Here is an 18,305-nt window from a genome sequence, read left to right on the forward strand (position 1 = left end):
GATCTCCATTGGGTATTTCTTCTGTGCTACCAGATTTTCATCTCTTGGAAGGTTTAGGAACTCTTCCTGTGATGATCTAAGTGGCTAGGTCCCTATTCTGGACCGTGCTGAGTGTGTCCCTATTAACCACACTGGCTCACCTAGAGTTAAGGTTTCACCTTCTAGATATCCTTGTCTGGTGGCCGCCTCATCATCATGTGAAGGATTGGAATGAAGTATTCATCACTGAATGGTCTTGTATTAACCTGAACTGCCAGCAGGCAGAGCACCCTAAGATCCTGCTGCAGGTATGCCCTTTGGGAGATGCAGTAAGTCCTGAGGCCTCCATAGGACCTGATCACTGGTAGCTAGATCCTTCAATTGCAGCTGTTTTGCAGCCTCTCAAGGATGTTTCTTCGTGCTCTTTAGTTGTTCCTGTCCTCAGTCAGGTGAATGCTTTTAGTGGTATTACAAAGGCTCTTACCCCTATGCTGTGGAGGATGCAGTATAGGTCTTACTGATTCTTAGGATTATGTGCTGTGGAACATGGTTAGGAAGATGAGCAATGTTCTGTCATCCTTCAGGTATGCCTCTAGATGTTGGGTGGAAGAATTTCTGCTCATGCTTTTGGTATGTTGTTTTGTTAGGGTGTACCCACTTTCCAGCCTACCCCCTTTTTTTAAAGTGGTTCACCTTCAGGATCACTTCAAGGGTGGTTCCACAAGGGCCCCTACAAGACTTGGTTGGTCATTCAGGGATCCATTGGGATATTATTTTGTGAGAACACCACTTTTGGTTTCCTGCTGTAAGATCACTTGTCTAAGAGGGCACTGTCCAATTTCTACCGAGCTAACAGTTTCTTTCTCTTTCACTAGTTCTATGACCCCACTATACATGGTTCTTATGAGTATGCTATGAATATTATAGAAACTGGGTATAAGAGATTAATGATCTCTTTCCTCTAAAACCTATTTTTCAGATAAGTATCTTTTAACCACCTCCCTACCGGCCACTGTATATATATATATGTCCTGCATTTAAACTTAAATACCGGTGTTATGGCAGCAGATAGCTGCCATAACCCTGGTATTTTTTTAAACTGCAGGCGATCGGCTTTCTGATAAGGGTGGTCCCAGCGGCGGATTCGCCGCGAGCTCACCCTCCGGGATGGCGGAAGAGGTGCACCCCTCCCGCCGCGTCCCAGTCCTTTTCCCCGCTTACCGGACCCGCCGGCAGTGGGGAAAACAATCGGGTCCCGGATCCTCACAGACAGGATGTCGAGTGAGGGCAAGCTTGCCCTCACTCGACTCTATGGTCTTGGAGGACCAGGCGACGGCAAACGTCGTTGCCTAGCAACCTACTAAAAGGTCCCTTTTTTTTTTTTTTTTCCATTTTTTTTTTTTTTTTTCAATCTTTAAGTGTACTTGTGAGATCTGAGGACTTTTTAACCCCAGATCTCACAAAAAAGAGGTCCTGTCGTGCCTAATTCTATTACAAGGAATGTTTACATTCCTTGTAATAGTAATAAAAATGATCAATTTAAAAAAAAAAAAAAACGGTGTAAAAATAAATAAAATAAATAGTACAAAAAAAAAAAATTCAAGCGCCCTGTCCCCGTTAGCTCACGCGCAGAAGCGAACGCATACGGAAACCCCGCCCACATATGTAAACGGTGTTCAAACCACACATGTGAGGTATCGCCACGATCGATAGAGCAAGAGCAATAATTTGAGCCCTAGAACTCCTCTGTAACTCTAAGATGGCAACCTGTAGAAATTTTTAAAGTGTCGCCTATGGGGATTTTTAAGTACCAAAGTTTGTCGCCATTCCGTGAGCGTGCGCAATTTTGAAGCATGACATGTTGGGTATCTATTTACTCGGCGTAACATCTTTCACATTATGACATTATGGAAAAAAATTGGGCTAACTTTACTGGATTCTTATTTTTTAATTCAAAAAAGTGAATTTTTTCCAAAAAAATTGCGTTTGGAAGACCGCTGTGCAAATACGGTGTGATGAAAAATATTGCAATAATCTCCATTTTATTCTCTAGGGTCTCTGCTAAAAAACAATATATATATATATATGTTTGGGGGTTCTAAGTAGTTTTCTAGCAAAAACAACTGATTTTCGCTTGTAAACACCAAATGTCAAAAATAGGCCTAGTAGGCAATTGGTTTAAGCAGGTTTGACTTACCCCTTTAATGTCTTGTACCTCTTGGTACCACAGCTTCAACATTTTTCTAATCAGATACCCAGTTTTTCCCATCCAGCAAAGAATAGCATCAAGATTTTAATAGGAGCCTCAGTCTTCGCTGTATTCGTTATACTTTTGGATAAGACTAGGCTGTCATGGCAGGTGGGCCAATCCAGGAACTTTAGACTGAGGTTTTGCCAGCACAGTCCCTGAAAGGTTTACTGTATGAAGGCAGTGGGTTATCAGCCCACTTCTTGGCAAACAAAATTGATCTTTCTGACTGTAAATACCCTTAGCCATTATTTTTGGTAATTAATTTGTATTTGGTCCAGTTGATGCAATAGTCAGCTTCAGATATTTGCCAATGCAGTTCCATTTATTAGACACATATATTAACATCCAAACATTTCAAAACCAAGTAGGGTGAACTACAAAATAAGTATATGTGTGTGTGTGTGTGTATATATATATATATGTATATGTGTATATATATATATATATATATATATATATATATATATATATATATATATATATATATATATATATATATATATATATATATATATATATATATATATATAATCTTAAATATATATATATATATATATATATATATATATATATATATATATATATAATCTTAAATAAATATATATATATATATATATATATATATATATATATATAATCTTAAATATATATATATATATATATATAATCTTAAATATATATATATATATATATATAATCTTAAATGTATTTTTAAGCACTGATGGTTTTGGAGGGATAAAGAAGAAAATCGACCATGTAACAAAAAAAAAAACAAAATCCCTAAAACTGATTTTACAATTACAAACACACATTGCTGGTAATGGCTTTGCGTCTTGCTAATAAACCACTGAACTTTCTATTCCTTAATGATGTTCATCAAAAATCTGACTTCCTGGAACAGCGAAAGAAGAATTAGTGAGGGCATTGGATAATTGTCAGATGCATTTCCTGTGGGAACAAATAAAGCCTAAGTCTCCAATAAAATATGTCATTCATCTAAAATGGGACTATTCTCAGAATTTGATAATATTAAGTATTTGGTTACACTGGTAACACTGTTGTGTTTCAGAATATTTGTATTTTATCAGAACATTTAGACTGGTCAGTTTTTGTTCTTTCCACCAGCACTTAGTTTCAAGGCCTGCCAATTGACATATCTGAGTTTCTACACCAGACGCCTAAATCGTTTAATATGTGCCATTCTTCGTAATCATTAAGAGTCACTGGAAGGTGTGTTTCATCAATGCCTGTCCCACTGATTGATAGTTATGACCTGCTGATGATGATGGGCGACTCCAAATTGTTAGGCATGGGGACTGCATAAACTAATTTTGTTCAAAAAGGCTTGTTTTCTGTAATTGGGTTGGGGGTCAAGTGATGTGGTCAGGCTGGATGTCAATTATACTTCTTTAATCTATTTATTTCTTTTCAGGAACTATGAGAAGTATTTTTTGAAGGCTCAGAGAGTGCGACGACTAATAGCAGATGACTTTAGAAAGGTTTTTCGATCTGGTGTGGATGTCTTACTTACTCCTACTACATTAGGGGATGCAGCTCATTACCTCGACTTCATCCGAGAGGACAACAGAACTCGAAGTGCACAGGAGGATGTCTTCACACAATGTGCCAACATGGCTGGTGAGCTTTATTTACAAGTACCATAAAAAGAATGCTCTTTTGCTCTTGTCTCATTTTTTAACTAAATGATTAACAAACTGCTGGATCTCTTTTTTCCATGGACATGAAAAATTCAGCAGACCGTGCATGATGAATCACTCCCCCCATAAACTATTTTGTACAGGAAAGGCTGAGCAAAGAAGTTGGATTCAGTACATTCCTAACAACTTCTGACAACCATATTTGAAGACCCTCTTATGACGTAGTGTTTACACAAACTTCACTAAGATTGTTGGATGATTCTGAGAAATGTGCTTCTAGTATGCAGCATTCATTCAATAGCCTTGGTGCTCACTGTTCAAAACGAAATAAACACATCATTATTGGCTATAATCAGCTTTTCATCTGTAGGTAAAGATGAGGGAGGAGTTTCAAATCTGAGAGGGTGAGGTTTTTATTTAGTACGTGCTTAAGGTCATTGGGGCTCCAAAGCACGGATTTATAGTACAAGAAAGATATTTAAAGATACATTTCAGTGCCTGTACTTTCATTGGTTCTAAAAGTTGAAGATTTTTTAATCTTCATGTAGTCTATGCGTTAGGGTAAAAAACTTTCAGTATGCAGCAGACCCTCTTATACTTACCGAAGCCCGATCTTGATCCAGCGATGTGCACAAGAATGGCTACTCTCCCGGGTCACTGGGGTCTCTGCTTCTTCATTGGCTGAGAGACAGCAGCGGGAGGCATTGGCTCCCCCTGCTGTCAATCGCAGCCAGTGAGGGAAGGCGCGAGGGCGGAGCCGAGCCCTGTTCTGTGTGTCTTATGGACACACTCAGCAGAGCTTGGGAACAAGCACGCACAAGTGTCTCACCAGCAAGCAACTTGCACAGAGCAGGTAAGTATAATGCTTGTTATTTAAAAAAAAAATGTTTCTTTTTCGTTTGACGGACACCGCTCCTGATCTTCTTAACCATTGGGTTATACTGCCCCCTACAGGAGTAGGACAATAGGCAGTATAGTCAGGAGTAAGGGCCTAGTTCCTTGCTGGGATCTCTGGTCCCGGCAATTTTTTCTCCTGTTTTTTTCCTGTGAGATCTACAATCAGATGCTAGACTGGGTGCTGGGCTGGATAATGTATATCCAGTGGTCACCCCAGTCTGGCCAGCGAGTGCGTGCAGACCTCAGCTCCACACTAGGTCGGCCGCGACATAGCCCCACCGGCCTCGTGGGGTCGCATACGACTGGGCCTCGGTCCGAGTCGCAGCATTCCTCCTGGCTGACAGCCCCCCTCATTTAGATGGCAAGGGGTTCTGTCTGGAGCGGTGCCCGCCCTGGTTCCTTGTATGTCCCCCCTCTCCCCCTGGAGGGTTTTGGGGTGGACGTGGGCCCATCCATGGGATGATCGGACCCCTGGGTTTCCCTCCTTCCCTTCAGGCACCCCCTTCATCTGTCCCCCCCCCCCCATCCTACCCCCCCCCTCCACTTATGCTGGGACTTTGTGGGTGGTCTGGTCCACTCCCTGGGGTGGGGGCAGGGCGTTATGCTACTGATGGGGGCAGGTAGGGTGCACCGCCAGCGACCGGATGATTGGCTCTGCGGGGGGGATGTACTTTGTGGGGGCTCCTACCAGGGCCCTCTGTCTTGCCTGGGAATGTCCTTGAGGCCTAGGAATCCCTCCTGGATCCATGGGAGCCTTGCGGCGCCACGCTGGGCCGACATTTTCTTGTAGCCTGTGTGCTCAATCCACAGCGGCAATGTTTGTGTAGTCCGGCAGCCATTTTGCGGTGGTTTGTCATTGAAAATAGAGGCGGCCATGACAGTGGAGCCCTCTGGGTGGCGATTTCAGTGGTGGGAGCCCCTTCTCATCCCCTGGTGCTGACTCCTGGATCCCTTGATTTCCTAATTGCCACTCGTGCAGTGCAGATTCTCCTGGTGGCTGCGGTGCCTGGTTTCTGTGGGGTGAGGAGTCTGGTGGGGTCCTCTTCCTCTCTGCTGAGGATTGATTGGTGCTCTGTGACTGGCAATCGGATGGGACTGCCAGAGCAGTGGGGGGTTGCCCCTTAGCAGTGTTTTACACTTTTTTGTGGGGTTCCCCTGGTGACTCATGGAGTCTTTGGAGCACATTTCTCCACCTGATACCCTCTCTAGGGCTGTAGGGCCCTCTGGGTCCCATCCACTTATCGATGCACTGGCGTGGTCCTGGAATCCCTTGTGTCCTGGGTGGAGGTGGCTTTTGGGCAACGAGCTGGCATAAAGTGCCCCCCCCCCTCCTCTGCCTCATCTGCCTCCTCAGATCCTGAATCTGATTCAGCCGCTGTGGACATGGGTCATCCTGCTGGGTCTGCGACAACGCGCCCTGAATCCTCATATAGTGCGGATGATTCCTCCGCTTCTGCAACCACGCACAAAAAGGTGCTGGTGTACGCACTGATTGTATCTGTGCTTGAGACTTAAAGTTGGAGGATGCAGCTGCGGCTGCAACAGAGGCGCAGATGCCCTTTGTGCACTCACAAGCCATCCAGAGCGGCAACGGTGTTCCCTTTTCTCTCCTGTTTTGCCAGAATTGTTGCTAAAGAGTGGGGACTACCAGAGCCCCTTGGAGTCCTTAAGCGAGTTGCTAGGCAATACCCCTATGAGGAGTCCCTACTTAAGAAGAGGGCTTTTCCTCTGATGGTGGACCCTCCGGTTTCCAGATTAAACAAGGCAACCATGATTCTAGTTAAAGAGTCCCTGGCCTTTAAGAACCCAGCTGACAGGAAGGCGGAGGCTGTGGCCTGCAATTTCTACACCCGAGCTGGTTCGGCACTGGGGCAGATATTCACCATTGCCCTAGTGTCGCAGACTCTGACCAAATGGGCTAAGCTTTTGTGCCGTGACCTGGAAGGGGAGTAGCTCCCCCCTGCATTTGCTGAGCTTGCAAACCAGCTGGTCCAGAGGCTGCAGTTTTATCTGTGATGCCACCTTGGATGCAGCTTTCCTAGTAGCTCAGCTCCCAGTTTATGCAGTGGTCCTTCAGCGTGTCTTTTGGCTCAAATGCTGCTCTGTGGACCAGACTTCTAAAAAGGTCTGGCTGATATTCCCTTTTAAGGAGATTGCCTGTTTGATGTTATCCTGGATGACATCATTAAAGGTCTCACAGGGGGGAAGAGTACCTTTCTTCCACAGGCTACTAGGGGCAAGGACCCTTGTAGACGTGGGCCCTCCTTCTTGGTTTATAAAGTTTTTTTCAGGTAAGGTTCTTCCTCCCAACGTGCGGCTGTCCTTGGTCCGCTTACAGGCTCTTTTTGGGGCAGCGCAAGACCTTTTCCTTCAAAGGGTGATTGTCCGACATCGGAACATTTTTAGGGGTTTTTGCTCAAAGTTGTTTAAAGTCCCCAGGAAGGAAGGCAAGGTGCGTCCAATTCTGGACCTCAAGGCGCTGAACTGCTTTGTACGGGTGCAGAAGTTCAGAATGAGGGGGATTTTCTCTCCTCCATCGACATCAAGGACGCTTACCTTCACATTTCGATATGTGTCGGTCGTCAGCGCTTCCTCCGCTTTGCCGTGGGAAATGAGCATTGTAAGTTTGTGACGTTACCTTTTGGTCTCACCTCCGATCCTCGGGTCTTCACGAAAGTGTTAGCTCTGGTGCTAGCATTGTTACGCCCATAGGCGATCGCGGTCCTGGGCTACTGGGACGACCTCCTTCTGCGAGTAGAGTCTCCTACTGCTCTGGTGGAAAACCTGGAAATCACCATACGAGCTTTGAGGGAGTTTGGCTGGATTCTGAATTTTCAGAAGTCTGTTCTAGTTCAGTCCACAAAGCTGGACTATCTGGGTCTAATTCTGGACTCTGCCTTTGCAACTGCAGGCTGCAATTTGTCTCCTGCTGTCCAGCAGATGGTTTTCCTTCTGGACTTGCATGTGGGTGCTGGGCCTAAATGTGTCTACCTTTTGAGGCGGTTCCGTTTGCACAGTTCCATACGAGGTCCCTTCAAGGGAGATTCTGGCCAAATGGGACAAGAATCCACAGTCTCTGGACAATCAAATCCGGCTGAGCCAGGGGCAGCGAAAGAGTCCCTGATATGGTGGCTTCGTTCTCCCTTGCTCCGTTGCAAAAATTCTGCGCAGGGGATATGGACACTGAAAGAGTCCAAAATACTGATCAATGTCTTTGAACTCCGATCGATCAGACAGTGCCTGGAACATTGAACAGATTGTCTTCAGGGATGTTCTCTGCGCATTCAATCGGACAATGATACAGCTGTGGCTCATGTCAATCATCAGGGGGGCACAAGAAGTGTCCTGGTGGCTCTGGAGGTAGCCGGCATTCTAAGGTGGGCAGAATTGTTCCAGCCCTCTCCGCTGTACACATTACGGGGGTGTAAACTGGCAGGCGGATTACCTCAGTCGGCAGGTGTTGGACCAAGGAGAGTGGTCCCTTCATCTGGAGGTGTTTCATCAGTTGTGTCTCCGGTGGGGCATCCCTGAGGTGGATTTGTTGGCGTCTCGGCTCAACAGAAAGGTGCAGAGGTTTGTGGCTCAGTCACAGGATCCTCTGGCAGATGCCACAGACACGCTGGTGGCCCCATGGGGTCAGTATCTTCTGATTTACACCTTCCCTCCTGTCAAGCTTCTGCTTCTGGTTGAGCAAAAACTGGCCTATCAAGGGTCAGGTGTCTGCCTTAGCGGTCGTCTTTCAACGGCCCTTAGAAACATTCTCCCTGGTACATACTTTTTTTTCAGGGAGTTGGGCACTTGACCCCTCCGAGGCGGTCTCTGTTGCTGCCTTGGAACCTCAATTTGGTGCTCTTCATCTTCCAGAAACCTCCTTTTGAGAATCTTGGGGAGATTCCCCTGTTTACTCTGTCCCAGAAGGTGCCCTTTCTGATGGCTATCACCTCTGCGCACAGGGTGTCGGAATTGGCGGCGTTATCCTGTCATTCACTTTACTTGGTGGTTCACAGAGATATGGTGGTTTTTGCCTCTGTGTCCATCATTCCTTCCTCAGGTTGTCTCTGATTTTCATTTGAATGATCACATTGTGTTGCCTTCCCTGTGTCCCAGGCCAAAACATCCAAAGGAAACTGCTTTGCATGCAGTGGATGTGGTCCAGGCAATTGGGGTGTACCTGGCAGCTACGGAGTCTTTTAGGAAGTCAAACTCACTATTTGTGCTAACGGATGGGCCTTAAAAAAGGGTTGTTGGCTTCCTCTGCGACCATTTCCAGATGGATCAGACAGACAGTGGTTCAGGTCTATATATGTTTTTGTTTTTTCAGGTGAGCTCCAGTTTTGGTTGAGCTCCTGTTTACCTGGTTGGCTATAGTTAGCCTTGGGAGTTTCTTTTTCGCTGTTCCCACCCCTCATGTTTAACAATGCTTTGGGACGTCCCAATGTTTAAGAAGATCAGGGGCTGTGTCCTTCAAAGAAAGAAAGGGAAAATGGGATTTTTTTTACTTACCGTACAATCCATTTCTCTGATGTTCATTGACGGACACAGCACCCACCCCTCTGTGGAGCTGTAATTCTTCTGACACTGCTTGTAACAAAACGGAGTACCTATAGCAGAGAGTGGGAGTATAGCCCCTGGGACTGCCTATAGGCGTAGCCAAACTTTTTTTCTGCCTAGTGTCCTACTCCTGTAGGGGGCAGTATAACCCTATGGTTAACAAGATCCGGAGCTGTGTCCGTCAATGAACATCAGAGAAATGGATTTTACGGTAAGTCAAAAATCCCATTTTATATCACTAAGCAGTAGTGTAATTTTAGGAATATACAACATTTTTTAACCTTGCAAAATGTTGAGGAAAATGCTTATACTTTGTATGTTCTTTTATTGGAAAACAAGTAAAAATCATTGAAAGAGAATTTACAACAAACATATATTTGTTTTGTCTAAATAATTTTAAAACCAGTTTTTAAGATTTACCATGTCATTTTCTTTTGCTTTTCCTCTCTCAAGGTATTCCTGCTATAACCGTTCCAGCAGGCCTTTCTAGTAGAGGATTACCACTTGGCCTTCAATTCATAGGACAAGCTTTCAGTGAACAGCAGCTCCTTAGTGTTGCTAAATGGTTTGAGAAGCAGATGGACTTCTGCCCCTTAAAGTTTTATAGACCTTTAGAAAATGCAAAAACTCTTCAAAGTAATAGTAAATTGGCTTCTTCATTGTAGCACATTCAGTTAAACAAGTATGATAATGTGACTATTTTGCAAGAGGCTGTTACTGCATTCTATTGAAATATTTCTATGTATTTTACGTGTAAATAAAAAGAGAACCAGTTATTATTTGTATTGTAAATGTTTTGATACTGATCGCATTTTTTAAAATTAATTTCTTCCCTCCTATGTTCTATTTGATCACTGACCTGATTATTCTTGGTTTTCTGGCATTGGATTAGTTTTTGTTCTAACTTTCCAGCTGGGCTTGCCTTCTTCCTACTAGGTGGGGGGTTCTACATTATCCGGTGCCAGTTTTGGGTGTTGGTCCTTAAGGCGTCCTTGAGCTGCGCACATTGCCCAGTTTTGTTTACGTTCCTTTGTTAGCAGTTTGCTACTGTTCACTCCTCAGTTGGACTACTTTGGATGTCCCTACAGTATATGATAAATCGGTTCCCCAATAGAGCAGAAAGAAAATAGCATTTTTTTCCACATCATTAAATCATTTTCTTGAAATCCCTAGAGCAGTGATGGAGAACCTATAGCACGCGTGCCAGAGCTGGCAAGCAGAGCCCTCTCTGTGGGCACGAGAGCGCCGCCGCCACTGCCCGCACTGTGATAAGGCGAGAAGTGAGGGTTGGCTGTCAGTTTATCCCCCCCCCCCCCTCGCCCTCTTTCTTCTGTCAAGCAGCACTGGACAGGGACAGAGGCGCTTTCAGGGATCGCCGCCCACTCTGATTCCTCCTGCCTCCCCATTGGCTGAAGACGGGGACTAATAAAGAGCCAGGACAAGTGCTCCATGAGACGTGTAGTCACTGAAGACTATGGCTCCATTTTAATCTATTAAAAAAAAAAAACTACAGACCCAGCATGCCCTGACAAAATAAGAGGGGAAGCCTGGAGCCTGGGAAAAAAAAGGGCTGGGAGAGAAGGGAGCGCAAGGGTGAGAGTAGCGTGGAGACAAGAGTGAGAGGAGGCTGAAGTGGTTCAGGAGGGAGAGAGAACTCAAGCCACAACAGCCTCTGGAGTTGAACCAGCCAGAGAGGAGCAAGAGGAGGGTGCTGAGAGGACACCATTAAGAGTGAGGAGGGTGATCAAAGGCACCAAAAAAAGGAGAAGCTGCTGCCAGGCACACCGACACCGGAGCCAGGTGAGTGCTGAATTGACTACAATCTCTTTTGGAGTGTGCAATCATCACCTGGGTGGCTGGATGTCTGCAGTTTTTAACGATAATTACAAAAATCTTATTTTTATATTTTATTTCTTGAGCTGGAGATCCTGTGTGATGCAGAGCATGCAGCTTCTCCCCTGGCCCTGATTTCATCAGCTCTACCACTCACTACCAGTGAAGTCTCATGCCATCCAAATGATAGCAATCAGTTAACTGGAAGTCTGCACACTCACACAGTGAAATGGTGGCAGCTTAGCTGCTGGGTCCACTACAGTCACTTACAAGATGGCAGCAGCAAGATACTGAAGACAGTGGAACAAAGAGTATTTAAAATGGTGAAATCTTTGGACACTTTGAAACTTACATTTGTATGGCTCTGTTCATTCTGTTGCCATTTATTAGTGTCTCTCCCGCAGGAGGAAAACCTGAAAATGGACACGTGCTTATGACATTACAGTTGGTATTAGACCAATTAGGAGTGCATAGTAACAATATTTTGATGTATAAAAAGAATTTGCTGGTTGTTGCTTCTTTTTTCTTTAAGCTTCACTACAAAACAAACCCACATCGTTTGAGCAAACACATTCGCTGCAGTCCAAGGTGGGAACATGTAAAATAACCAAACTGGGAGTGCAAATTAATTTTCATTCAAGCCGGCCATTGGTGGATTGCATCTCGGCCGATTCAGCAGGAACCGGCCAAGATTCGATCCATCTATGGGCTGGCAGATTGTACCTAATTTGATCCATTGATCAACTTGGGTACAATCAGAATTTTAGATCTTTGGCATGTGATTACGAACAGTGGCTAAAGCCGCTAGCAGTAATAGCTGTGTTCTCCTGGCATGGACGGCTCCCCATGATCCCCTGCTCCGCAGGTTGCAGGAAAGAAAAACCCATACTCTATGGTCTGTTTAAAGTTGTATGAAAACATTTACCAATGGAAAAGTTGTAAAGGAGGGCTTGAATACTGTTTTGAGACTCCTTGAAGGTAAATAAAAAGATAAGTTGCGTGAAAAATATCAAATCCCACTGTCTGCTTCAACTGCAAAAAAAAAAAAAATCAAAATATTAAACTGGTTCTGAACGTAGAAGGTTGTTTACCTTAATCAGTTCTCTGTGTTAAGGTAAAAAACCTTCTATATGCAACTCCCCCAAAAGCCCTCCTTATACTTACCTGAGCCCAATTTCGATCCAGCACTGTGCCCAAGAGCCTTTCTCTCTCTCTCCTCACTAGACAGAGAGGCAGCAGTGGGATCCATTGGCTCCTGCTGCTGTCAATCTCAACCATAGAGCAGGGGCGGGGCCATGCTATGCTCTGTGGATCACTGGACAAACAGAGCGTGGCTCAGGATCAAGTCTGCAAGCAGCTTGCTTTGGGGGCACTCGGCGAGGGGAAGAGCCAGGAGAGTCGACAAGGGACCAAAGAAGAGGAGGATCAGGGCTGTTTTGTGCAAAACCAAAGAAAAAAAAATATTTAGGTTTACAATTACTTTAACAGATGATGTACTGGCACAACTTGATGCAGCTTTTCAGAGTGCAGTATATATTTCCATAGCAATTGATGAATCAACAGGTGTAACTGATAAATACCTAGCTTTTTGTTTTTTCTTACAAAGGAACAAAAAAACTCTGTGAGGACCGGTTAGGTTAAACAGTACTTAACACATACAAGAGGATGGGACATATATGAGGCAATTAAGGAGATGTTGAGAAAGAGGAGGATAGATCTTAAAAAGGTCCTCACAGATTGTGCCCCCGCCATGATAGGAAAAGAGAGAAGAGCTGTGGCATGGCTGAAAGAGGACAACCCTGTCATTATTGCTTATTACTGTATCATTCATCAGACTGTCCTGTGTGCTATTCTGTCAGAAAAGTTTGCCATAATAATGGACACTATGATGAATCACCTCAACTTTCCAAGGGTATCCTCATCCCATCAACATTGTCTACTGAGAGAATTCCCTAGAGAAATTGCAGCAAATGCAAACAAACTATTATTGCTCAGCAACGTTAGTGGAGTAAAGGCAGTGTGTGGTAACACTATTAGTCCATTACAACAGAACAGAAATTGCAGCTTTCCAAGTACAAGGCTTTTGGGGGTTTTTTTGTATGATAGCACAACACTTTACCCTTGTGAACTCATTTTAAAGCTGTATGGCAAGAAAAATTCAGTTTGTGACTTGATGAGAGCTGTCCGCCTTTTTCAGAGGAAACTGGAATTGTTCATGTAAGATTTTCAAGAGTGTCCTTGATTTCACAAAGGTTAAAGAACAGAATTAAGGAAATAGAGATGTTTCTCCTTATGTTGACTCCATAATTTAACTGTTTGCAGACTTCAGTAAAAAGTTTGACAGCTTCAGTCTTGGACACCTCCTACCCATTCAGAATCCATTCTATATTAAAGATGCCAGAATGTTTTTAAATGTGACACAGACCTTCAAGTGGGCACACAAGGGATCTCTACAGACAGAATTTATTGATCTGCAAGCACAGGTTGCACTAAAAGAGTGTTTAGAGTAACTGATCTTGCTGATTTCTGGCTACAGACTGCCTGATTTCCCAGGTTTACCCGATCCAGAACTACATACCGTGACCATGTTTGGATCTACGCATAGCTGCGGGTCCGCTTTCTCCACTATGGACATTCCTCAAACGAAATATCGTTCCTGGCTCCCTAGTGAGCACCTACACATGTGTAAAGGAATTGCAGTAACTCGATTTAAGCCAAGATTCAAGCTACTGGCAGGACAGTCAAAGGCCCATTTCATTCAGAATACAGAGAAAGTAGAGTTTTTTTGGGCGCAATAAAAACAGAAAGCAGAGGATAATTATTTGTTCTAAAGAGCCTCTAAAAAAATAAAGGTGAAGTAGAAAAATACAAAAATAAAGAGCAAGGGGACCCAAAGCTTTGCACACTTTTTCAGATTCACACTTTTAGTTATTTTAGTCAGTAGGTTCTATTTCCTTTACTTGAAACGTGGATATGCCTTGCCTACATTTATGTTTTAATACAGTTATTTATTTGTCTTACATGTTGTTAAAGATAGTTGTATTCCCTACAAATACAAGATTAAATTTAAGGCCATCAAAGCTCAAAACTATCCACGTTTGATGTTGTTACTGAAAATTGGCAATAAATATTGTTGAAATGCTATGAAAGTTATTCAATTCTTTTTTGATGGACATACAAGGACTACGTCATACCCGAGTCATAGCGCACACATAGGATTTGGACACTCGCTGGAAGAAAATTTTATTGACTGGACCTTGAATTTTATTTCAACACCCCTGCTCTACACCCTACATGGAGGAAATCATGGAAAATATTTTTCAGTACTGGTTTATAAACACAAGATGTAACAATTTCTATAATTTCAAGGTATGTTAAAACACAGACAGCAGTGTCAGCACAATCCTCTAGAGAAAAAGGAGGGCAACATTCTTTAGAATGACATTCACCAAATCTGTCTGTCCCATCGATAATGAATGTTTTTTTGGACATCCACAATGGTGGATTCAGTGATTTGGTGAGATGTTAAAGCGGTGTTCCAGATGGGAGAAAATAATTAAAAGTCAGCAGCTACAAATACTGTAGTTGCTGACTTTTAATATATAGACACTTACCTGTGCAGGGAGCCCTCTATGTCAGCACCCCAGCCAATTTCAAGATCGGCTGCCGGGTGCTGCCACCGCCATTATTTCTAAGGGAAACTGGCAGTAAAGCCTGCGCTTTCTTTTTGGCCTGGCGGTAGGGAAAGGAGGAGGGGCCGAACTTCCTAGGGATGACGCCATGGCGCTGTCTCCCAGAAGTTGGAAATGGGTACCTGTCAAAAACAGATACCTGTTCCCCCCTCCCCCCTGAAAGGTACAAAAAGGGGCACCAGAGGGGGGGAGGAAGCAGATGAGCAGAAGTTCCACTTTTAGGTGCTTTAATCCACTTGTGCATAGGTGAAGCCTGAAATAGTTTTTTTTCCACTCTTCAAGTTTCTTCAGTTCAGCACAAGACATACTTTATGATAAAAAGTGTTGATGAATAATAATTTAATTGAATTAGGTGACAATGTAAAACCCAAGTCTAATAGGTAGTTCACGGGGCCATGACAGACAAAGAGACTTCCTTTTTGCCTGACATTGTTTCCCACCATGTGCCATTTACAGTGTCGGATAGGGATGGGCTCGGGAGTGTTCAAATCCTAGTCCCAACCCACCTGAGTGAACACGCATGAGCCCATCCCTAATGTCAGACATGCTATGTACAACAATATAGGGATAGCACTTTCGCCATTTTCAAACTGCTGGCTAGTGTATGTCACTAAACAGTTTGCAGAATACTCTGAAAAAATAAAATGGTTGCCTCATATATAAGAGGATGTGGTAAGCAGCTGTATCTGATAATCGTCTGGATGCCACAAAACACAAGTTACTCATTTGTCTTATCAGATTTTACATCATATTTATATCATAAAATATTTATATAAATTAATTTGGTAAAATATTTGTGCTATTTAGCCAATGTGAGGACACATAATAAAGCACATTACATATGCAGTAAAACTTTTGTAAATATGGTTTTATAAAAAGAAGAAACTCTTTGCATGGTGGTTGGCTACCTTGTTAGTATTTTAACAAATGTTTAATTGATGACAGTCATACATACAGTCTGCCCACTCAATAGTCTGATGTTTTTCCATCACAATTATAATTACAGTTCATCTTTGCTGCATGCTTTTTTTCTCATCATTGTGTACAATTTTATTTTAGGCTGTACCCAAAGTGATTTACATATATCTGTTATTTGTAACCTCATTGAATTGTGAGTTAATCTCTGCAACCCCATTGAATTCCTAAACGTTCTCCTTCTAGGATTCTGCAACACCCCTGAACTGCCAGGAAGTGCCTTAGATTCAGATAATTGTTTTATCTTAAAGCGGTTGTAAACTGCTGCAGGTTTTTTTTTTTCTTACCTGCAAGGCAAAGGCATAATGTGCTAGTATGCATCACATACTAGCACATTATGTGAAACCTACCTAAAAACTAAGCCTTCCAGTGTCCTCGCTGGAGACAGCTTCCATCTTTACCCATTTTGCTTCTGGGTTTGTGGATTCTAGCTCTGTGACTGGCCGGAGCCGCGATGACGTCACTCACTGTGTGCGGGAGCCGCCGGTCACAGTACAGGGCTCTGAAGGAACGACACAGGTGGCTGTTCCTTAAGAGCGGATGCGCCAGTGAAGTCACTGGCTGCATGTACAGTAAATACCTCCTAAACGGTGCACGTTTAGGAAATATTTACACTACCTATAGGTAACCCTATAATAAGGCTTTCCTATAGGTAAAATTTAAAGATGGAGGTTTACTTCCCCTTTAAAGCAGTATTAAACACAAACAAAATGTACTTTATTGATGCTTACCCATTCTTAGATGTGATGACTGCATTCATTTTTTCTTTTTTAGACTTTCTTTACTTTATTTTCACCCGGTGATCTGACCAGTAAGACTGTTGTTTTCAAAAGAACAAGCTCTCCAACAAATGTAGCAGTTTAGAGTGTTGAGACAAACAATTTACCAATGACAGGGCAGCTTACAGTGATCAGCACTTGTTCAATTATAACTTTCATCCCAAAATGGATGAAAATTGTTGCTGTAACTGTAGTGTGAGCTGGACTTTGTCTTCAATTTGTTAGTACATCCAACACTACCCTCCCCCCAACTGACAATGCTGCTGTCTATAGGTTTCCCTGTGCTCATTCATCCAGAGTGTTGGGACTCTAATACAGGAGGTGTGTTACTGGCCAGATCACCAGGTGAAAAAAGAGAGAAAAAACGTCTAAAAAACTAAAACTAATGCAACCACCACGCCTAATGATTGGTGAGCTGCAATATATTACATTTTCGAGTTTGGGTTTATTATCACTTTAAGAGCCTTCTATTAGCTTAATTTTCTATGTAGGCTGTTTTCTGTGACTAGATGATGACATTTATATTCAAGATTCAAGAACTGTACATTTTTTGCCATGTCCATTTTGCAAACGTTTTAACTATACAAATAATTCAAGGCAAAAAGGCTTCTAATCAGAAAATAGTTTTTTTGTAGAGAGCAGTTTTATCTAACTTTAAAATTATCCAATGAACTCATAGGGGCATATTTGTAAAGCAGTGGATTGTAACATTCACTAGAAGTAAACCTATTTTAAATTAAAACACAGTCACTACAAGTAAACCTATTGTACATTAAAAACACATGCACCAGGAAGATTCACCTGCAGTGAATGTTTCATTCACTGCTTTATAAATATGTCCCTTGTAATGTTCCAGCTGCCATTCTGACATGTGCTTTTTCCACCCACCCTGTATGCATGATAGTTTTTTGCAATTCTGTGATTTGCAAATGTCCTCTGTAATGATTGTAAGCTCTAACGAGCAGGGCCCTCTAGTTCCTCCTGTTTTGAATCCCTTCTAGATTGTAAGCTCTAACGAGCAGGGCCCTCTAGTTCCTCCTGTTTTGAATCCCTTCTAGATTGTAAGCTCTAACGAGCAGGGCCCTCTAGTTCCTCCTGTTTTGAATTGTATTGTAACTGTATTGTCCTCCCTCACATTGTAAAGCGCTGCGCAAACTGTTGGCGCTATTTATAAATCCTGTATAATAATAATAATGACTGTATCTTTGGTTCCAATGGGCTCTTATGTAAAAGTAGTTTAGGTACCTATTCAATCCATTACCCCCCCCCCCCCCAAGCATAAAGGAAACCGGTTATGAAAGAAAATGGGAGCTACCATTCTTACCCTTCTAAAAAAAATCTTGCCTGGCCTGCATTTTGATCCAGTGGCTTTTTCTGAGTCACTGTTCCGGACCAAGATTTTGAATAATTTCTGACTTCCTCCTAGCTTCTTATGCTGCAAGCTTGCTGTCAGTCACTCACTCAGTGTCAAAGCCAGGCAAGATGCATTTTTAACTATGGTAGCACACATAATTGTTGTATTATTAGTGTCCTTTAATCTCTCTATGGCCAAAAGCTGTTACACAGTATGGTAAGAAGCAATGAATTTTCCCATTTTCTTACTGCAAGCAGCGAGTCAGTCACTGTATCTTGATATCCATTCTGTGTACAATGTGCGTGATGGAACTTCTGATATGATGAGCTGTTGCTG

The 18,305-nt window shown here is 43.0% G+C and overlaps 1 protein-coding gene across 1 annotated transcript in view; it reads left to right on the plus strand.

Annotated features, from left to right (window-relative positions):
* The window catches only part of QRSL1 (glutaminyl-tRNA amidotransferase subunit QRSL1), a 97,587-nt gene extending 87,472 nt beyond the window's left edge, over positions 1 to 10,115 (plus strand). Inside the window, exons 10-11 of the mRNA XM_082249923.1 lie at positions 3,663 to 3,868; positions 9,790 to 10,115. Coding sequence (XP_082106049.1) covers positions 3,663 to 3,868; positions 9,790 to 10,001 — 418 coding nt within the window. The 3' untranslated portion in view covers positions 10,002 to 10,115. The remainder of the gene's footprint in view (positions 1 to 3,662; positions 3,869 to 9,789) is intronic.
* The last annotated feature ends 8,190 nt before the right edge of the window (positions 10,116 to 18,305 follow it).

Source organism: Pelophylax lessonae (genome assembly GCF_965119305.1).
Source record: "Pelophylax lessonae genome assembly, chromosome: 3".
Lineage (NCBI taxonomy): Eukaryota > Metazoa > Chordata > Amphibia > Anura > Ranidae > Pelophylax > Pelophylax lessonae.